The sequence below is a fragment of the Meriones unguiculatus genome, chromosome 12 (assembly GCF_030254825.1).
Source record: "Meriones unguiculatus strain TT.TT164.6M chromosome 12, Bangor_MerUng_6.1, whole genome shotgun sequence".
Lineage (NCBI taxonomy): Eukaryota > Metazoa > Chordata > Mammalia > Rodentia > Muridae > Meriones > Meriones unguiculatus.
The window spans coordinates 20,786,502-20,809,727 of record NC_083360.1 but is presented as its reverse complement, the minus strand read 5'-3'; the positions used below and the strand labels follow the sequence as shown (position 1 = coordinate 20,809,727).

The window sequence follows — 23,226 nt, the reverse complement described above, 5'->3', positions numbered from 1 at the left end:
TCTGTGTCCTTTATTTGGGAACTAAATGGTCTAAAGTGGGATAGAAACCCCTAATAAATAATTAGAAGTGAAAGGGGGCAGAGTAAATGCCCCTAAAATAATTCTATCTCAGGCTCCAGTTAAGAACACTGGCTGCTCTTCCAGAGAATTCATTTTCAAATCCCGGTACTCAGATAAAGGCTCACAATCATTTCTAACTCCTGTATGAAGGGATCCAATGCCCTCTTCTGGCCTTTGTGGTTCTAGTCATGAACTACATGCAGTACACAGACATACATGCTGGTAAAAATACTCATAAACACAAAATAAATATTTAAAGAAATCATGAGCTTGCTGAAAGGCCCACTCATGAAGTAAAGGAGAGCAACCTCCACACGATAACTTCTAGTTGACAGCGGCATCTTTGGGAGTCACTTCTGCTGGCCCTTTCTGCTTCATTTCACTTTAAACTCATGAATTTAGCTGGGTGTGCTAGGGCATACCTGTAATCCAGGACTTAGAAGCCAAAGCAGACATTATGAGAAGTTCAGGCCCAGCCAGTACTTTTACAGTCCTTATGATGTGTAAATTCACGGTCAGCCTAAACCGTGTAGTGAGATCCTGTCTCAAAAAAAGTTGGGTGTAGTGGTGTACACCTTTAGTTCCAGTACTTTGGGAGGCAGAGGCAGGGGGATCTCTATGAGTTCAAAACCAGATTGGTCTATATAGTGAGTTCCAGGACAGCCAGATCTACATAGTGAGCCATGGACAGAAGGAAGGAGAACAAAAAAAGGCTCACAAAGGAAGAAGAGGAGAAGCAGGAAGGACAAAAGAGGAAAGAAGAGAGGAGAAAAAAATAAAACAAACTCATGGACTAAAAGGAGTCATTACCCCATCTCCTAGCAACACTCTGACAGTCCAAGTCTTGACTTGCCTCATGAGCAGACAAATCACCAAGAGGGAGCTGCCAAGGCATTTCCTCCGGTACCGCTCGTTCTGCTTCTGCTGCTGGTGCATTTCCCCGCCACATTTGTTACAGCAACGGCACAAACAAAAGAAGTAGCCCACCAGAGGCATGAGGATAATGAACAGCAGTCCCAGGAAGACGCAGATAAGAACTCCAATCTCATAGTAGGCAATCTGCAATGCACAGGAAAGACACAGCACACGTCATGCAAAACAGGAAGATTTTTCCATTGGTGCTCATTGCTGTATGTACCTCAACGTATATGCATTTCCACATTTATCCATTTAGAAGCTCTCTGCACTGAAGGAAGTGGAATACTAAGTTACCAGAAAGCTGGCCAACAGTGTAATATTCCTTTCAATTGCCTGGAAGTTACCTAAGAGAAAAGTCAAGTGGGAAATGGTTTTCTTCCAGCTTCAAAGGCGTTTTGTTTTCCAGATGGCTTAAAAAAAATAGCTCTGTTTAGCAAACCATACACAAACAGGGTGTTTTACATCAGGAAGACAGAACAAGTAGAGATTATGAAAGCTTTGAGCCATGTTGGATGGGATTGATTAGTGACAAACTCAGTGTTTATAAAAGAACCTAAATTTTGAATAAAGTGTAGACATTCTAAGTGAGTCAAGCACAAGGCCATTTAGCTTTATGTGCCAACATAAATAACAGTATGGCTCTTATCAGGTCATTGTGAAAACTAGAGATAATGTATGATTAAAGAGGAAGTGCCTAGGCAATCATTAGCCACCAGCAAGTGGAGCTTTTGTGCCATCCATAAAATGGACTAGTGAGTATGAGGATCTGCAGCCCGTGTCCACAGAGGTCCTGACTTCCCTGGATGCAGCACAACTTCCGTAGAGAATCACTAGACCTTAATATAGTTCTACTCTCCTTGCAAGCTGGTCCTGGACTACACAGAACAATGTCCTAGAGGATGAAATCACCTCTCATTTTGTCCCATGCACAGTCACTCATTTCTCTTGTTTGCTCACTTCTCAAGCCTGTCCACAGTGGAATATACTAGTGACAGAAGGCAGCTGAAGAAAACAATGACTTTGTTCTTGAAATCTGCAGAACTAAAAAGCATCTCCTGATACAAAACTGTGGTCCCACTTCACAGAGGTGAGCTCTCTACCACCTAAAGGGTGTGTCAGAGTTGATTTCTAGGCCACAGTTTAGTCAGGATTTGGCAATCTATACATTAACTTTGATGGGTCGTGACCTCTGAGCACATTGTAGATTATCTTGACATCACACGAAGGGAAGGTAAAATATGACAGCAGAGACACAGACAAAACACATTTAAACACTATTACAGGGGTGACACCAGGGAAGAACAGAAAATGCCAAAAGAGACAACACTACTCACTGAGTTAAGACAAACAGCAACACAGAACAGACAGCAAGCGCACTGTTTACCTTCAAAGCCAAGACTATGTTTTCTGGCTGTTGAAATCAAAGTAGTTGAGGAGTTTGTATGTAGCAGAGGCAGCAAGCATCAAAATAAAACAGAAAAGTCACATGAGTCATTAACCATAACCATATTCCACATTGGAAAAAAATCAAGATGGAGCAACATAAGAAAGAAATATATATTCTTGAGTGTATATTTGAGAATTAATGTTTTGATTAGAGTCAAGTCCTGGAGTTCACATTTGGGTTTTGAAAGGTCCAAAGTCACTGTGGTCATTAGTTAGGAAAAAGGAACAACAGGGAAGTTATAGATGCTAACATCCTTGCTATATGATCTTCATGAAGTAGGTAATGAAGGGTGCCAAGAGTCCAAGAGCCAAAGGCAGCTCTTCCAAAGTATCCCCTCTAGAATGAAAGCTGGAAGTGTCATTCACTTGTTTAACATCCAGTACAGTTCTGCCACATCTAAGGCAAACTTCCCAGCATGGTCCTTTATTATCACACAATCTTGGCTTCACATCCTCATTTTTCTTTGGCCATTCTCAGTTGTTGGTTGTCATTCTGTCAAATCATTTGTTCTCTTCACTCCTCATTCTGATTTCCCAGGTTGTCTCCTTACCCAGGTCATCCACATCCAGTTTCATCCTGGATGAAACTCAGGTCTCAGCATAGATGCTGCCTTCTCCAGGAAGTTTGGGCATTGTACATCATCTTTCATACTGTCCTGTAGCTCTGAACTTGCCATTAGAAATAATATACTCGCTTAGAAGAAAGGACTGCCATATAGCCATATCCTGCCATACCACCTCCAAGAAAGCAAGTCGCACATGCAACACTTACCCAATTAAAGCTATATCAACCGATGTGCTAATGTCATAAAAACCACAACCCAAGATCAGAGATTTGTTGGTATGGTCCACAGATAGAGACCAATCAGTGATGAAGATGAACCAACTCATAATGACAAGAGGAAAATAAAGCAGATCTCAATGATTTTTTTTCTATAAGCTAAATGTGCTCAGTTTATAAAACTATCAGTTTTGGTAACCTGTGCCAGGGGGAAGAAAGCTGTTATTTTTGTTTCTAAATGCCCTCTGGAGCAAAATAAAATGAGGCAGCTGCGTCATTCTCCATTTTACTGTTTTGAAGTTTTCTGGTTTGGAAATCTGAATGTGCTCAAACTGTTCCTTACCTGGGACAGGACTTCACACTTTTGAAAGAACAATGCTCTAACAATTTTTTTTTAATGGAGCATGGAAAATGTTGGCAGTTGGGGACATTTCAGATACACATGTCCCCAGGGATCACCTGAGCCTCCTGACAAGTCCCATTCTGTCTTCCTGGGTGCGTCTATGAGCTTGATAACACTCACAACCCTGACTCCCACATCCACCAACCACAAAAACCTCCCAGGCTCCTCTTCCCTTATAGTACATGCGTCCAGGTCTGGAGAAGGCCATTTATCTGTATTTAGGGGAGCTCTCACATGATGATTACAAGTGAATAATTCGGAAGAAATCTTTCCTCACTTGGCGACTACGGCTGGTCATCCTGATCTAGAAAGGTCATTCTACTTATAAGCGACAACAAAGGGCTAATTCTTTTGTAATTTCTCCAACTTAACAGTCAGCCTGCCTGATATATTTGACAGGGTGACAATAAATAACTCCATGGACATGGTAGGTGAATTTTCATGGTCTCTTTCCAAATGAGCTGTTGTACAGGATAAATTTATTTCTGTGTTATACAGCAGTTGAAATCTTGATTCTGTACCTTGGTGCCCTACGATTTTCTACTCAGTTGTCTATTATAACCACCTAGGGATCTTTTTAGAATACCAGTAGCCAGCTCTGAAGAACAATATCAAAATCTCTAGGGAACCTCTTCGGTGTTGCTCCTACTGCCACGCCCAGTCGCCCAGTCTCGGTTACCTCATGGGCAGGATAAACAGAGAAGGTACCTAATGAAGCTTTTGCAAAAACTAGAAGGGACGCAATGGCTAGTCTGTCATCAGTGTTTCATCGTGTTTAGGACAAGCTGAAACTTGAAAAGGATATAGACCAGAGCCTATTACCAACAGGTTCCAATGATTTCCTGTGGTACACTCTCTTCTAAATGTCCTCCAAGATCCCTGGAGTGTGCTTTCCTCATGCAGAAAATAGGATGTGAGCTCCGACTAGCGGTGTGTCTGCTCCTTGAAGTGAAGAGGTGGCAAATAGGTAGCTGAACCATTTCCAGGCTCCTCGATTATCCTGGAGTTTCCAGACCCGGATCCAAGTGAGGTGATGTCCCTATTTCTACCCACCCTTAGGAGAACCCTTGTCATTTGAGCCATCAAATTAGTCAGGCATGCTAGTGTTTTCAATATACATGGAAAGCAACAGTCATTGTATTTTGCCCAGAGATATGAGCCAATCTGGACAATGGTTTGGCAATAAAAGGATGTGAGGGGATTGAAGGCGGATATTCTGCAGAGTCCTGGGAGAACAGTGAGCAGAAAGTGATGTGGTTCACTCTTCAGTTGTCGCCATAGTCAGCCTGACTTCCCAACGAAAATGGCTTCCACAGCAGTTTCTCCCTTTGGCTTCTACAGTCACCATTCTCCTAGTATCACTTATTACAAACTGAGGCTGTGATGAAGCCATTTCTAACTACAAGGTCTCAATGCATTAGCCATTGGGGCAATGGGCACTCTCATTCAGACTCGTGCTGGCTATGTCACTGTTCCCTTGGCACCATCCTCAGAGCAGAACAGGAAAGAGCAACTTGCCCTACTCACCTCATTGTGGTCTAAGAACATGACAGACATAGTTCCCCTGGTTTTTAATCATCCTACACCCAACACACAGAGGTCTGCCTATGTGTTCATGTGTTCCCACTTAAAACTAACCAAAATCAAAGGAATCTTCTTCTGTTTGGGTCACAGAAGTAAATGAGGCAGATCGGCCATGCCTCGTGGTCTGTCCAGAACTCAACAAGACCCCTCAATGCTTTCTGAAAACCTAAACTACTTGCCTCCCATTGCCTGGCTTGGGTCATTTTTCTTCCTCTCTGGGAAGCTGCTCACTCACCTCTTCCACACCTGACCTCTGTGCTCCGGCTCGGTCTCCCCCAGTACTCCCAGAGCCACACCCTCCCCACCCAACCCCTCTTGTTCTTTCCAGTTCTGTCAGGGTCACTATTAGTCAGGGCTTCTGCTCAGAATTGCTTCTTTTTCTCTGCTTCTTTATGTGTAGCTTCACACCTCCTTATTTCCGTATTGCCCTTTCCCCTGGAACCATACGGTCCTGACCCCCACTTGTCAAGTACAGCCTTCCTTATCTTAGTTGTTCCTCTAATTCTAACCATGCATGCACACCTAGTAGGAGCTCAACAAACCCAGAAATGAGCACAGATGGGAAGCTGCCATGTACCAAACTGTTTTTAAAAACAACCTCCCACATCACTGGTTCTAGCTTCTAAGATTCTCAAGCAGCCATCCTGCTTAGGGAGTTTCTCTCCCTTAGCTAATGAAGCAAAACAAAACAAAACAGACAAACAAACAAAGAACCTAGTATTTCTTTTCAGGAAATTTTAGAATGACACATAACTTGGTTTTCCTTCAATTTCGAAATTTCTGCGGCCAGTCAAATGGGATCTATAAATTATGACAATATTCCATAAAAATCCGTAGCCAGGTTCCTTGTCTTCTCCCACTTTCAATATCGATCCTGTTGGCCCTTCTGAATGAGGATTAAGCATCTTCCCTAAGGTCCTCCATGTTGTTTAGCTTCTTTAGAACTATAGATTTTAGTATGATTATCCTATATTATATGGCTAATATCCACTTATAAGTGAGTATATATCTTATGTGTCTTTCTGTTTCTGGGATATCTCATTCAGGACGATCTTTTCTAGTTCCCATTCCTCCACTGAGGGACATCTAGATGGTTTCCAGATTCTGGCTATTACAAATAAAGCTGCTATGTACATGGATGAGCAAATGTCCTTATTGAATGGTGGGGCATCTTTTGGGTATTTGCCTCGGAGTGGTATAGCTGGATCTTAAGGTAGCATTATCCCTCATTTTCTGAGAAAGCACCAGATTGATTTCCAAAGTGGTTGTACAAGGTTACATTCCCACCAGCAATGGAGGAGGGTTCCCCTTTCTCCACAACCTCTCCAGCAAGTATCATGTCTTGAGTTTTTGGTCTTAGCCATTCTGATGGGTGTAAAGTGAAATCTCAGGGTTGTTTTTATTTGTATTTCCTGAATGATTAAGGATATTGAGCATCTCTTTAAGTATTTCTCTGCCATTCGATATTCCTCTGTTGAGAATTCTCTGTTTAGCTCTGTTCCCCATTTTTAATTGGATTACTTGGTTTGTTATGAGGACCTCCCAGGGTATCATAGGAGATACTGAGACTCATAGCCAAACTTTGGGCAGAGTGCTGGAATCCTTATGGAAGAAGAGGGAGATAGAAATACCTGGAGGGGACAGGAACTCCACAAGGAGAAAAACAGACTCAAAATACCTGGGCCCAGGGGGGCCTGCAGAGACTGATACTCCAACTAAGGACCATACATGGAGAGGATCTAGACCTCTGTTCAAAGGAAGCCCATTGGCTGCTCAGTTTCCAAGTGGGTTCCCTAGCAAGGGGTTGTCTCTGACATGAACTCAGTAGCTGGCTCTTTGATCACCTACCCCCAGGGGGTGCAGCCTTGCCAGGCTACAGAGGAAGATGATGCAGCCAGCCTTGATGAGACCTGATAGGCTAGGGTCAGATGGAAAAGGAGGAGGATCCTCCCTTATCAGGGGTCTAGGGAAGGGCACAGAGGGAGAAGAGCGAAGGTGGATGTGACTCCGAGGAGACGAGACAAGGGAGGGGGCTGCAGTGGGGATACAAAGTGAAAAAATTGTAATAAATATATAAATAAAATTAAATTTAAAAAATCCTTAGTCAAAGAAAATTACCAAATTACAGATAAAATAATGGTTGTTTAAATACCTGTGTTCAAGCCAAGCATGATTTTTCTCATATTTGTTATTTTTAATAACAAAAACAGAAGGTTACCTCCTTGGAATCAACTGAGAGGTCAAAGTTCTTCTGTATGATTTTTCTGATCATATCTGTAAAAAAAATCACAAAATTCCAAAATTATTTTTTTCAGTAAAAGCATACAATGCATAAACATAAGGTCTATGAAGTAGTTATAAATTATTTTAGGTGGACATAGCATCCTTATAATGATAGTCCTGTTTTCTAAGATAGGTAAGTAATTAAGCTAATAAGCCTAACTCTACATAGATGCTGCTGTTATTTTTTTTTTTACATTTATTTATTGAAGGGATGTAACACAATGGTAGGATAGCCACACAAGATGGACAAGGCCTTGGGCTGTATCCATCAGTGTCACACAGTGGAGGTCAGAACACAACCTGTGCCAGCAGGAGCTCTGCAGCTCACCCTTGGGTCACCGGTCTTCATGACAAGTACCCTTACCCACAGAACCACCCCGCTGGCCCTGATGTCGCCAAGTATTTCCAACACTTGCAATATTTACAAAAGAGCCATAAAAGCCAGCCTGATGCATGAGTTAACGTGAGAAAGCTCTCCTCCTGTTTCTCTGCAGTGTGTGAGAACTCTGAAATAACGGGAAAATGTTTACTTTTCCACCCATGCTCAGTTGAGGGGATTTTCAAAGGATAAACATTGGCTGAAAACGACGAGGACTCCTCTGAAGATTCCTCAAGGCACGATTTGAGAAGCTGAGGTCCGCACAGTGAGGGACTTGCCAGAGAATCCCAGTGGTTGGTGAGATAGCCAGAGCCAAGTCTCCCTTCTGCCCAGGCTCTTTCCCATCGCAATCCTCACTGTCCCTCATTTCCAAGCTTCACTTCAGTGTTCTGAGTGCTGCTTCCCTCTGACCTGTACCAACCTCTAAAAGACTCCCAGGAAAGTAAAGATGTTCCAAAATGCACGCCTCTCAGGAGTTTCTGAAACACAACTTTTTCCTGTGCACAGATATGACCTGAACCATGGTGTAAAGATCATGTTGCAGAAACAGGACTAGGAATTCTGGCAAGCTGAGTCCTTCCTTCCCACTCACTACCTGGGAAGGAAGTCTCTCTCCCCTGCAGCCACTAAACATTACTCGGGTTCTGGTAGAATCTCACTAAAATATTCTGTTATCGACTAAAATTTTTATATTAATGGTCATCTATATATTTAAATATGTTTTAAAAGTTATGTTCCTTGGGCTTGGTATAGTTTAGAGGGGACATGGCACACAAAAACAGGGCAGAGCATAATCAAAGACCCAACTTCTATTCGTAACACCTGGAGAATTGATCCGAAGGTGGGGAGACAGCGCAGCTGGTGAAGTGATTATCTACTGGCCTCCTGTGTGCATGCACAATCATGGGCATGCACGCCCAGGAACACACACACAGCCTCCTCACACATACACATACACATACACATACACATACACATACACATACACATACACAGGCCTCAGAGAGGGAGGGGTAGCTCAAGCTCTCTCACCTACTTAGAGTCTAATAACTCACGGTCACAAGCACCCTCACTGGCAAAAGGAGTTGGATAAGTCTCAAGTCTCTGAGGGTAGGGCTAGGGTGTTAATACCAATCAATAAATTGGTATCCTGAGGTCAGGTGTACACTACTGTTATTGCTGTTATTTGGAAAACACAGATCATAATCTGTGTCAAATAGAGTATGGGAGACTGCTGTTTTGACAATGTATTATCCACTCAACTTTCCATTATTAATAAATAAATAAATCACTGAGAGACCAACTGCATACTCAAAGATGGGTCCTTAGCAGACTAAGCCAGAGGGTCCCCAAGTATAGTTTGCTCCACTCTTAGAGTCCCCAGGATATGGCCAGGACTACTGGAATGAAGCAAGTTGTGATTTGCCCTTTTGCTAGATTGACATTTGTACTGAAGTGCAGAAACCATAGCAGATGATGGCTGGTGACTTAGAACAAAGAAAGTAGCAGTAGCTAATAGTCCCAGGTGGTTACCATTCAACACAAAGTGCAACAACACAAAAAAAGCCTTCTTGATAAAACATGAAAGTCACATTTATTCAATCATGATCTGTGAGTCCATATCTTTCAATGAGTGTGCATAAGAAAATGGAGAGTGCCGGAAGCTCTTTTCTGCACACCACACTATGATGCTATGAACCCTTGAGAAAAGCTAAAACAGTATGCCAGTAGTCAGCTATCAGCAAAACTACTCATGTTTTCATGGGACACCTTTTTTTTTTTATTTGTGGTTGTTATTAAAAGAAGGTTGGGGTAACAAACCATTTGATCTTATTTGGGGTGTCTTGTAGCGATTTGTCCTAAATTTCAGGGGCACAGACTGCAGCTTCAAAACAGCCAATAACAGAACATGTTACCAATGAGAAAATGGAGCTTTGAAGCCAAAATTTGAATTTTGCAAAGCTCCCATTAATTAGCCTGCCTGTTCTGATTAGTAGATACATTAAAAATGAGGTATGTTGGGACTGAAGAGACAGCTCAGCAGTTAATAGGACTGGCTGCTCCTCCAGAGGACCTTGGCTCAAATCCCAGCACCCACAATAGGGCTTCATAACTATCTGTAGCCTCAGGCCCAGGGGATCCAATGCCTTCATGGCATTAAGTGAGCATCCACAGGCACATAAGTGGGGCACAGACACCTGCAGACAAAACACTCATACATATAAAACAAACACAGTACCTTTTAAATGAGGTATGCCAACATCTTGTAAGATGTTTTAAGACTTGTAAAACTCAGTGAATCACTTTCCAGGTGAGAATATAAACTGTTACAAAGTCCTCCTGGCAAGGTGGAAGATGGACCAATGGATTTGGATAAATCAAAGATGAAAAATTCATTGAAAATGAACAGAATGATGAGCACCTACCTAGTTTGGGTAATGTCAAAGAAAAAAAACCCAGAATTACAGAAATGACTAAGGGAGTCTTTAATTATGTATCCATGCATTCCCAGAAGCTCACAGGGTCTACAAACAGAGCCGACTACTGTGACAGGCTGAACTGGGACATAGATATAAGAAAGCTGATGACTCCCACTAAACCAGAGATTAAAGAGATTTGCAAAAATTATAGCAACGAGGGCTGGAGAGATAGCTCAGCTGTTAAAGGCTAGGCTCACAACCATAAAAACATAGAATTCAATGTCATCTTTCTCACTTTTTAATGACATATAACACTTTTATGTTATACATGAAAAGTTGGGTACATTGGTTTGGACTTTTTGAGACAGTGTGTTGCGGTGCAGACCTGCCTTGCACTCCTGTGAATCCTCCTGCATCAGCCCACCTGCATCGATCAGATCTGGCTTTACAGGCATACAGATCATGCTGGTTTGGAAGGCATTCATTATTGTTAGTATTAAGTTAATTAGCAAATGAATGTGAACATTTCTCCAGTTTAATTCCAAACTTGGTAGGTATGGTGGTTTGAAAAAAAAAAAAGGCCCCCATAGGCTCACAGGAAGTGGCAAGGTTAGGGGGTGTGGCCTTGCTGGAGTAGGTATGTCACTGTCTATTCCTGCTGCCCGTGAATCCAGATAAAGAACGCTTAGCTCCTCCTCCAGCACCATGTCTGCCTGCATGCCACCATGCTTTTCACCATGACAATAATGAGCTGAACCTCTGAACTGTAAGCCAACGCCAAATTAATGGTTTTCTGTATGAGAGTTGCCACGGTCTTGGTATCTCTTCACAATAATTGTCTCAAAGTAAAAACTGCAAGGCGGCTGGGGATACAGCTCAGCATAGAACACCCGCCTTGCAGGCACAAGGCTGTCAAACGCCCAGTCCTGCCCCAGCCTCCCAGAGGTTAACTTCCTGGAAGTACTGCTGTGGTGAAAAAGGGAAGGCCAAGGGTATTTTGCCCCAGACACAGGTTCAGCACAGCCTAGTGTTGGACGTACTGCATCTGCGTGTCAATATGTTTCCCACCACTGGTACCTTCAGCACTCTGCTCTATCTTCCCTGGCTCTTTAGGAGAAGACACCGAGCATGAGGGCCCAGCAGCATGGCAGCGTCACTATGTAGCCTCTTCTTCCTAGGCCCGCACCCCGACTCTGTACCCCAGGTCCCTTGCCATGAGGTAGAAGCTTGTGACTGAAGAATGTGAAAAGATGTTATGTATGTGTGCCATTGCCAGGCCTAGCTTCCATGTCCTCCCACAGCCTTTGTCAATGTCCACATTCTCTACCTCTGTCCAGTTATGGCTGATTCATAGAAACTTCTGAACCCCGAGGCATGGCAGAACCACAAGGAGACAAACTAGAATCCCCAGGCCACTTGCCCTCTACACTGAGCCTGTAGAAGGAAATGACTTTTATTGAGCCAAGCATCGTGGCGCATGCCTGGAATCACAGCAGTTGGAAGGCTGAGGCAAAATGACGTGAGGCCATCCTGACTTAGGCAATGGGCTGCATAACAGACTGGGCTAAAGAGTGAGACCATGTCTTTAAAGGGAAAAAAGAGGGTGGTGACAAAACAGCTTCATAGACCATGACGCTTACCACCGAACCTGAGTTTGATTGCTGAGATCCACATGGTAGAGGTGTGGGTGGGGGGAAACAACTCCTGAAGTTGCCCTCTGACCTCCACATGTGTACTACGGTAAACAAACATAAACACACATGTACACACACATGTAGTTTTAAAAAGTCGAACCCCCCCAAAAAAAATCACAAAAATTGGAGTCTGAGGTAAATGGCATCACCAAGCCTTACTGAAACAAGCTACGGCCTGTTATGCTTTCCTTCCAAAGTATCTGTACACTCTCCCACCCTAATCACCAAACATTGTGAAGAACTACTTGTAGTCATCTGGTTATGTCCATGTGTGTGTATGTATATATGTATGTCTGTACGTATGTGAACTGTGTGCAAGCAGTGCCCACGTTGACCAAAAAAAGGCACTGGACCCCCTGGAACTGCGGTTAGAGATGGTTGCAAGCTGCCATTCAAGTGCTGGGAATCAAATGAGGGTCCTCTGGAAGGCAGACAAGTGCTCTTAGCAATCAGGCTGATCTTTTGACAGTGTGATTTCTCCATGCCAAGCCAAGGGCAGCAGCCAGGTCTTGGGCCATTCGAGGGTGGCAGTGGATGGCCAAGTCTAAAGAGAGCTGAACTTGATGATGATGATGGTGTCAATGCCATTCTCCAGCACTTCTGAAAGGTGTGACTGCCATCACTAGCAATGGTCTGATACTGGACTTCTGCTTCCTACGGCTGGTATGGCTAAAGTGATCAGGTCTAAATCTCTGCTGTAGGCCGCCAGGACTCTGCAGCTTTGTGTAAGGAAATGTCTGGGTGAGACCAAATGGATCTCAATATCAACCTAACTAAACCTGTGGTTCGCTTTTGAATCAAGAAACTGATGGTTCCGACGTTTGGAAGCCAAGTCAGGCTCATCAGACTTATCAAATGTATATGCCCACTTCAAAGTTCATAATCACATGAGTCAGGGAGAGCCTCTTTCCCTTTCTCTGAAATACAATGGCGTGCAACAAGACAGACCTGTAGACCTGGCACTCAGGAGGCTGGGGAAGGAACTTCAGCTAAGGAGGTCGAAGCAGTCTGAACAATGGGGGTGAAGAATGGGAGTGGGAGGGTGCCAACAACTTCTGATTCTTTTTCTTCCTCTTGTTAGCTCATGACCACATTTAATTCTTCTCTCCCGGCTGCACATTGGCTTTACTAGATTAACCAAGGTACTCTACTTACTCTCCAGATGAATAGCTCAGAGTTACTCTTGCTGCAGTAAAACACCATGGCCCAAAGCAAGTTGTGGAGAAAAGGGTTTATTTGGCTTATATAATCCTGATCACAGTGCACTGAGGGAAGCCGAGGCGGAAACTCAAACCTGGCAAGGATCTAGAGGCAGGAGTTGACGCTGAGGCCACGGAGGAGTGCTGTTTATTGTCTTGCTCCCCATTGCTTACTCAGGCAGCTTTTTCACGGAACCCAGGACCACCAGCCCAGGGGTGGCACCCAGCCACATAAGAGACTAGGCCCTCCCCATCAATCACTAATTAAGAAAATATCCTACAGGTTTGTCTGCAGCCGGATCTTAGGGAGGCATTTTCTCAATTGAGGTTCCCTCCTCTCAGATGGCTCTGGCTAATGTCAAGTTGACACCTAGTCAGTTCAATGAATAATGAAGAAAAATGGCTATAGAGGAAGTTCTGCTTGTGAAATCAGCTGGAACCAATCTGGCCCTTTTGTGCTTCTGCCAAACATGTGTTCACACCAATTCATTTACTGTACCTGGACCCACTCTGCATGCTACCTGACCCAAGCCAGGTTGTCACTGGGCTACCTTTCAGTCATTTCTACCTCCTTCAAAGGACGCTGTGAGGTTCTACAGGCCTTTGGAAGGTTTCTGGTGTCTCCTGGACGTGGGAAGCCTTAAGAAGGCTACCTCTCAGATAAGCAGAAAGGACTGAGGGGCCCTATGCAATTTATGAAGGAGCTGAAAGGGAGCTGGCTCCTCCTCAGTGTTGCTGTATGGGGCTCCAGCACAGCAGCCCGTGGTGAGACAGGATGAGGAAGTTAGGGACCACTACAAATGTACTCATGAATCCCCATGTGTGCGTCCTCTTCTAAAACATCCCTGGAGCAGATAATTCCTCATCCAGCCACTGTTGCTGCTCTTCATGGGGAAAATATGTCTGGAGGACCTCTCAAAGACATGTGTTTTCAGTTCTGTGTTTGATCTTCCCCAGAGACCACATAATCTTATGACAGAGTCATCGTACTGTGAATCAAGTGCATCCTTTTTGTCATATTCAACAAAGGCTTGACAGAGAAAACGGCCTCCTAGAGACAGAGTGTGTTAAGGTGGGAGAAGAGTGGATGACTGTTAGCAGACAGATCTCAAGTGACAGCGGCCTTCTCTCAGTAGCCTCCCTGCAACCTTGCAGATGACGTTGAGGCTCCTCGTAGCTGGAGAAGTTGCCTGCGATCAATTAGTGAACCATTGCTGGGAACCCAAACTCACAGTCAGGGCGGACTTAGTACTGGCACCCACAGCTCTTTCCACTGTGCTCCTTGTGTGGATTCCAACTCCCTCTTCTACGGCTAATACTCTGTGCATGCGGAAGGAGGGCCATTTTCTGTGCTTCGGTTTCATCTGTGGAAAAGGAGGTAGTAATTTCCGGGCAGGATTACTCTCAACATCTATAACAAAAATGTGTAAAGCACCTGGGATAGTATCTGACCCTAGTCAACGTCCCAGAGCTGGCAGTGGTGATGGTTGAAGCAGCTGTCCAAGATTCCAGAGAGACAGTTCTCTGAGCTTTTCAGCCCAAGATAACTGTTGTCCAACATCTGTTCACAACCAGTCAGAGCATGAGACTTGGAGGGGATAGATTTGGGCTTTAGATCTGGTTCTTCTGGGGTTTTGTTCTTTTAATTATTATTATCTTTCATTCAGTTTATTCAATTTGTATCCAGGCTGTGGTCCCCTTCCTCATCACTTCCCAATCCCACCCTCTCTCCCTTTTCTCCCCCTATGCCCCTCCCCTAGTCCACTGACAAGGAGGTCCTCCTCCCCTTCGACTTGGCCCTAGCCTATCAGGTCTCATCAAGACTGGATGCATTGTTTTCCTCTGTGGACTGGTAAGGCTGCACTCCCTCAGGGGGAGATGATCAAAGAGCCAGCCACTGAGTTCATGTCAGAGAAAGTCCCTGCTCCCCTTACTTGGGAGACAGCCTCTGGGATACATCTGAGCCTGGATTTTAGGTCCTTTCCATGCACTGTCCTTGGTTGGGGTACTGTTCTCTTCAAGGCCCTAGTCTGGTTCTTTATTTACAGATTCCATTAGACTGCTGAGTACGTGACCTCCTCTTCCAGCCTAAAAGACCCTCACACATACAATGGCAGGGGACAGGCGCTCCAAAAGAATACTAACAGAGCCAAAACAAACAAACAAACAAAGAAACAACAACAACAACAAAAACCTGAGCCCTGAGGCCCTCAAGAGAATGATACCCAAACCAAGGACAATGCCTGGAGAGGACCTAAACCCCTGGCTCAGATGCAGCCTATAGACTCAGTCTCCAAGTAGGTTCCCTAATAAGGGGAGCAGGGGCTTTCTCTGGCATGAACCAGTGACAGGCTCTCTGTTCACCTCCCCCTGCGGGGAGCAGCTTTGCTAGGCCACAGAGGAAGACAATGCAACCAGTCCTGATGAGACCTGATAGGCTAGGGTCAAATAGAAGGGGAGGAGGACCTCACCTATCAGTGGACTAGGGGAGGTGTATGGGGAAGAAGAGGGAGGGAGAGTGGGATTGGGAGGAGATGAGGGAGGGGGACACAGCTAGGATACAAATTGAATAAATTGTAATAAATGATAATAATTTTAAAAAAATTAAAAAAGAAAAAATTTCCTTGAGTTCATAATAATTTAGCTAGATGACTGAAGATACCACCTGAAGTAAAGTTTAGAAGGGATCAGTTTAAACAAAAGGTCAGAAGAGTAATGTATGTTTTTACTTCGATAATTGTATTTTTATTATATTTAGGACCAAATGGAGATATTAATAACTTGGAATATAGAGTTGAGTTTGCAAAGAGAGGCTTCTGAGATGAGCCAGAGAGAACTCACCGAAAGCAGAAGTTAATAACCATGAGGAAGGCTGACAATTGCTCTCTCAGTTACTCTAACTTTCAAGAAAGAGTGAGAAAGCAGCCTGAAATGAAGCAGTAATGGACAGGTGCAGAGGCCCAAGAGTGTGTCGGTGTGGAAGTTAAGGATAAAAGCATTTGAGGAAAGCTGTAATAGTAAACTAAATCCTACATATGAACAAATATTCTTTTCAATCCAAGAACAGAAACTGAGTAAGAGTTCAAAGAAAACTGATGCTTAAGCACATACATGAACCTGAATTCTGTCAGGTAAAGCAGATAATCTAAGGACATGGGTGAACCTGAACATCTTAGTCTTCTGCAGTGCATTGGTACAGTCATGCTTTTTAGTGATTCCATCAGTCCCTGAGCTCTGAAGGATTCTGGGAATTATCTGCATCTCAGCACAAACAAAAGAAAAAAGAGACTGAGACAGAGAATAGAGACTGTTGACTGCTCTGGATTCTGAATGACACATCACTGTGGTAAACTTTCCACTGACATAAGAGAATCAATATGGAAGGCAGGATGAAGCATTTCTTTACTCTGGTGCTCTGCAACACAAAGTAAGCTCAGTAGTATGTAGCAAATCTCTGCTACATAAATGTTTTTCAAAGTCATTTTACTGTATCAAGTTAATCATATAAAAATATTAGGACATTATTGTATTGGTCATTTGTCATTATCCTAATTTAAGGCATCTTGTCTCTGCTTCCCATTCCTCAATTGCAATTAATAACTAATTAATTATTATTATTAATTAATAATTAATAATGCAAAAAATGAAGAAGTAAGTATGTAAACTTTTTTACTTAAAAAAGATGATAAGGGAGGATGATAACGGAAGATGTAAATCTTCGTCAGGATGTACTCAGAGTCAGACAAGCTTCTTTCTTATGACCAACAGCAAAGCCACTGTGGCTGACTTGACAAGACACACGGAGGTCATCAGAGATGAGATGATTCTTGCCCCAGACAAGCCAATAGACTTCTGAAGTTCCACTTCATGAGCCAGCACCTAAACAAATTCCTCCCACTACTCCCTCCAGCACCTGCTTTGTGTGTCAGCATGGGTGAGCCACCTTCAGTAGGATGCTATCAGTCCACCAGGCCTGTGTCCTAGCTGTGGGATGGAAATGTATGAGGATGAAAAGAAATGGTATGTGATCCCAGAGTCTGTCAGTGGCTGAGGTGTCCAAGCCTGAGAGGGCCTCCTGGAACACCAGACACACATGGCCTTTTCTATCCTGTGGTTTCCACAGCTCTAGGCTTCCAGCCTCCTTCACTTCGCTTTCACAGACTCCAGAATCCTGAGCCCTGCTTAGAATACTCACAGTCATCATGAAATTCTTCACTGAGGTTTGAGGTTTTCCCCATTCCTGTGGCACAGTACTAGAACATTCAAGACAACAGAAAAGCAGGAAAGTGGAAAATCGCCTCTTTACATCCACAACAGCAACTGGGCAGTTCAGTTTTCTACTAAGATATGAAGTACTTATGGGGACAGCCTAAGAGAGAAACAGGCTTTGTTCTGCCTCACACGGCAGTTGCAGTCCAAAGTGAGGCTACAGCTTTGTAGGTGTGACAAGGCAGCACACTGAGGCAGGGACCATGACAGAGCAAAGCAGTCACCGCACAGAACAGAGAAGAAAGGGAAGAGCCAGGTCCCACTGTCCCTTCTGGTCATGACCACCAGTGACCACCAGTGTCAGCCCCGACTGGTAAAGCCTTCATCATTTTCTACCCTAGGACCAAGCTTTTGATCATGTCAGACTACAGGTGACAATCAAGACCCAATGGGTATCAGTGAGGATTGATTAAAGCAACAGAAAGCTACAGACCCTAAGATGAATGACTTGTTGGAGAATAGAACAGGATAGGATATGGAAGTTTTTGAAGACAAAACTATAGTAGATAGATAAATAGATGTAATTGTTTGAGATTACGTCTCTCTGTATAGTCCTGGCTGTCCTGAAACTTTCTCTGTAGATCAGATTGGCCTCAAACTCAGAGATCCACCTGCCTTTGCTCCCAAATGCTAGGATTAAAAGTGTGGGCCACCAGGCCCGACTCTCTCTCTTTAGGGTCAGGTTTCACTGTGTAACCCTGGCTGACTTAGAACTTACTGTAAAGACCAGGTTAGCCTCTAACTCACAGAGATTCATCTGCCTCTGCTGAAATTAAAGACATGAGCCATCACACTCCGCAAAAAAAAAAAAAAAAAAAGGTATAAATATTTTTAAAGAGTAAAGGCACTTGCCTTACCTCCAAACCTGATTACCTGAGTTCAATCCCCATGAGCCACACAGTGGAAGGAAAGAACCACTTCTGACCTCCACTTGTGCGTGTATGAGAGCACATGTGCATGTACACACACACACACACACAAACACACACTCTCTCAATAAATAAAAATGTGAATGTGTATATATATCTTAACCAAATATCAACCTTAATTTCACCCTTGCGCCTCCTGACGTGGTGCCACAGGGGAACACAATATAGCATTACCATTTCAAAACGCTTCATTTGGGAGTAAAACTGTAAAGGCATTATAGGGAAATTTTCAAGAAAAATAAGTAGGGCCTGCGTGGCTGGTGGAAGTGCTAATGTCATGTTCAGTGCACTGGGAGTCCTGTTTCCCTTTGTTTGCACAGGAGAATGACTTCTGAGATGTACACTGGAGCGTTAAGCTGCGTGCCAAACTATCCCAACAAGGGGTCCTGGTCCCAGTGCCCATCGGAGCCATTGTTTGCAAAGCTGCTAAAGCCTTAATATTAGAGTACAGGGTCAAAAGAAAACAAAGTCTTGGGCCTCAACCCTCCCCTGCAGTCACTTTCCCTGTTCTGTGATGGGTAATTGGGTTTATAGACACCTAATACATCAGTGTCCTTGGAATTTTCTAGAAAGGATTATCTGTGGAAGAAGACCTACCATGGACATTAGTAGCACCATAGCTTGTGCTGGTATCCCTGTCTGAACGAAATTGAATGAAAAAAAGAAGAAAAGAAAAGAAAGGTGAAGCTCTGTCATTCTTGTCTATGCCTCCCGATCTGTCAGAATGTGAGCAAGCAGCCACCTGGTGCCCACCGAGAGGACCGGGTCCTGCCACCTTGCCTTCCTGCATGGTATAGGGCTGAACTATGAGCCCAAATATATTTCTCTTCCTTTACATTGCTTATGTCAGGGAGGCTGTCCCAGGGAAGAAGAAGTGGCCAATATGCTCCTCCAAGCTCTGCTCTCAGCACCCGAGAGAGCCTCTGAGGCGGGCCTCCTGTTTGATCAGGATCATAACTTTCTGACTTTCTTTTATGGCTTCCTTCATTGCCTGCTGGCTTCTGATCCAACACAGAGAGGGGACCGGTGGAAAGCTAACTGAGAAAACATGGGTGTGAAAATGAATAAGCAAAACTCAGTTCTTATTGAAGGGGCTGGCCTGTTAGTGACAATACAAAACCACACATTCTTTCAAAGCGACTGTTGTGGTTGAAAGGTGAAACTTGGGTTTGCCTCAGGTGCTTCAGCAAAGATAAATGGGAGGGCAAAACAAGGCTGTAAACCTAAATGAGACAACCATGAAACTCCAGGGCATTTCCCAGCTAGGCAAGTGGTATTGTGTTCTTACTCTGGGGGAAGCTTGAAACTTGGACTGTGTCATCCAGTTCAGACTTTATCAAAGTGGGCTGACTTAATGCAGTCACCTGCTAACCGTTCCTTTGGCTTTTCCTCTCCCCTGTACTCCACATACTGCTCATATATACATCAATCTACATGAAGCTTTGTACACACCCTCTACGAGTTGTGACCCTATCTTGCAAACTCAAATCCAAGGGAGGACAGAATTTGTGGGGGGAGCACGCATAAAAAGCAGAGTTATAACTTGACTTGTGCAGACAGTCCTGGTTTAGAGTCACTGTCCTGACTTAATCATTGCCAGCACTTTCGTTCCCTCGTAAACTACGTCACTGCATACAACAGACTCTACAGTCACTGTATCTGAGTAACTCTGAATTCGAATTTCAGGTCTGACTTTTTGTGTTGTGTACTTGGTACAGCCTGGTAGAGTATTTAACATCATTAAAAATATAACACCTTGGCAGCTAAGCCCTTCAAAGCCCCTGTAATCAGCCACATCTGGGCTCTGAAACAGGCCAGCTATTGCCCCTCCAAGGCTTGCTGAGGCTACACTTCTGCCGATTATGCGCTTCCTGTTCTTCTAAGCTAAGGTGCTCGGCTGACGCCTCTAACATCAAATGCTTATAACTCATTACTCATGTGTGTCATTTCACAATCCCCTGTCTTACATTGCTGCTTAGGCAGCATCAACACATCTTGTTTCTGCCATCATTGAAACTGTTTAGTCCGTAAGAAAATGGTCTCTCTCCCACTAAATCCCGTAGCCCCAACCCAGGGCTATGCACCTGTGCCAAGTGCTCCATAGAGCTTGCAGGCCCTACACAGGACATGTGAATGATATCCGAGTAGCATCTGTGTAAGTGGGGGTATTTTCCTTGAGAACAACAACAACAAAAATCTAGAAATATAAGCATGGTACCTAAAATTTAAGTTTTCTTTCATTTTGTTTCTTTATGTCTTTCTCCTTAGATTCCTTATTAAGCTCCGGAGTCAAGCCACAGAGGTTCATGGGAAGAATAACCAAAAGCTTCTTACATGCTTAAAACATAACTGCAAATCACCATTGAACACGAAGACCCGCAGGCATTCAGCATCAGTTATAACCTGATTTCTGTACACCTCTAAATGTGTGCTCTTAGGCTGGCTTGAAAATGTGGAGCACTTGGGGTTTTTGGTTTTTTTTTTTTCTTCTAAGTTTTATATAATAATAATGATGATGATGATAATGATAATAACAACAATAATTATTTTTTTATCGTTAATCCCCAAGTGCAAACAGTTTTAGATAATCTACATACAGGGAGACCTGTGGGTAAATGTCTTCAAGTAAAACTTGATGGATTTAGATATCATATCGGAGGGGGGGGCTTTCTACATCATATCTTGATTTGCATTCTATGTGGGAATATGGGAATATGGTATGATTTAACCTTTTTAAACCAAAACACGGTAGTTTGAAAAACTGCAGACCAAATGTACACAGTTATCTACAAGTGAAGCCTTTCTTGTTTGTTTCTGTGTATTTTATTGGAACATCCACTTTCTGTAAAATGGGAATAAAGTGATAGGTCCGCTGTGCCTGAGGTTAATAACATTGCAAGCAAAAGGATTTAGCACTGGCCTTCTGTAGCCAACAAAGCATTTCAATTAAACAGAAGTTTCCACTGTATTCCAAGCATCAGGAATTCAACTGGGAATGCCACCAGAGACAACCTGCCTCTCTGTGCCCAACATCCCCCATCCACACCTCCACACCTCACCCCCTCACACCACTGGTCCTCTTTCTGCCAGCTTGCCCCATTAGGTGACATTAATGATAGGGTCCTAAGTAAGCAAGCTTCGTCTCCCAGGGCCTAGCGCTCTCTGTAAAAGAAAGCAACCGAATGTTTGCACTCACACTCCCACCCCACCCCCTTAAGACAATTTCTCCCACACCAAGTGAGCTAATTAGTGTCCGCTCCCAGGGAACAGGCGAGGCACAAAGTTTTATACACGACTTTGCCTTAGAGGAATCATGTAAACAAATGGAAAGGAAAACAAAACCAAGGCCTCTGGAGAAAAGAAAAACCCCTTTAACAGACAAACCCCTCAAAAAGGGGAAACTAGTGACTGAGGGAAATGTCCCCCCCCCAATAGTTGTCAGAAATGTGTGTTACAATCAGTGCATACAGTTTAGAGTTCAGCACACCACGCTTTAGGGGTAGCGTAAAGCACTGCAGACCTTCTGCTGGACTGCAAATCTTTCAAAGCCTTTGAAAAAGGCTCATGACTAATAACCACACTGGAAAGAAGTAACTGAATGCAAAGAAAAGTCAAATGCATGCATAACCCTGGTGTAAAACTGAAGTGTGTGTGTGTGTGTGTGTGTGTGTGTGTGTGTGTGTGTGTGTGTGTGCGCGTGTCAGTTTTCCTGTGATTCCAGCCTGGTTCCCTGAGAACAAGACTGGTGGAGGGGGGAGTCACATGAAGATGCAAAAGAGGAGGAGGAGGAGGAGGAATGCAAGTGGGTTCCTGGAGAGCTGGCTTCAAAGGTTTGAGGTACTCTGTTTTCTCCTAATTGCATCCAGCAGCTGACTGTTCCCAGAAAAAATTCCAACTCTGCCACCTGGACACACTTTACCTGTCTACCCCAGCTCTGCAAGAAAATACCCACCAGCCAAGGGGAATACATTTGTACAGAAGGCTGGGCTCGTGCAGAGGCCCCAGTGTCAGGAAGGAGCTCAGACCGTTTCTGGAAATTAAAAGGCCAGAGTGACTGCAGTCCAGCAAGCTGAGACAGGATGGCTGGAGCCAGACTCAGATGTGAGCAGAGGCCAGCAAATGTTTACCAAGCATCCAGTATTATGTTTTCTGAGCTCTCAATAAACTCTAGCTCTCAATAAATACCATTCCAGGCTCTGGGAATACTGTTGGAATCAGTAAGCAGGCACTTCTATGGCCAGCCCCATAGACCGGTTATCAGGCATTTGTGAAGACACCCTGACCACCTGGAATTACCTGCGCATGCCCTTGATCACCCTATAAGAGAACTGGAGCCCTCCCTGCTCTCTCTCTCTCTCTCTCTTCTTCCTCTTCCGCTCCCTGACTCTTCTTTTCTCTCTCCCTCTCTCTGTAACCCCCTTCCTTTAATAAACCTCCCACGTGGAACCAATCTCGTGGTGTGATTTGTGGACCCGAGTGTAACCTCTACAGGCACACATTTCCTAACAAATACAGTACTATAAAGTAAAATGAACAAAGTCAGTAGAACCCTCCCAGCCAGATGCTTAGATTCTGAGACATAAAATGGACAAATACTCTAAAAGGTGTTGTCCCTCCCCCCCCCCAGGAATATGCTTTAAGACCCCCAGTGGATGCCTAAAACTGTATATAGTACCAAACCCTAGATATAATACTGATTTGTTTTTGTTTTCACTACATACAATCTCATTATAAATTAGGCACAGCAAGAGATGAAGTGTAAATGATAATACAATTAGAACTATTACACTTTACTGCAACAAAACCACCAGCATCCCTAGTCTTGTGTTTCAGAGCCATTATTTAGGAAAACAAGGGTTAC

The 23,226-nt window shown here is 43.9% G+C and overlaps 1 protein-coding gene across 5 annotated transcripts in view; it reads right to left on the bottom strand.

Annotated features, from left to right (window-relative positions):
• Prom1 (prominin 1) overlaps window positions 1-23,226 on the bottom strand; it is a 95,492-nt gene that overhangs the window by 50,591 nt on the left and 21,675 nt on the right. For all 5 annotated transcript variants that reach the window (XM_060365368.1, XM_021654446.2, XM_021654445.2 and 2 more), the window contains exons 3-4: window positions 7,411-7,466; window positions 914-1,119 (exon numbers count right to left, since the gene is read on the bottom strand). In XM_060365368.1, the coding sequence (XP_060221351.1) occupies window positions 914-1,119; window positions 7,411-7,466 (262 nt within the window). The remainder of the gene's footprint in view (window positions 1-913; window positions 1,120-7,410; window positions 7,467-23,226) is intronic.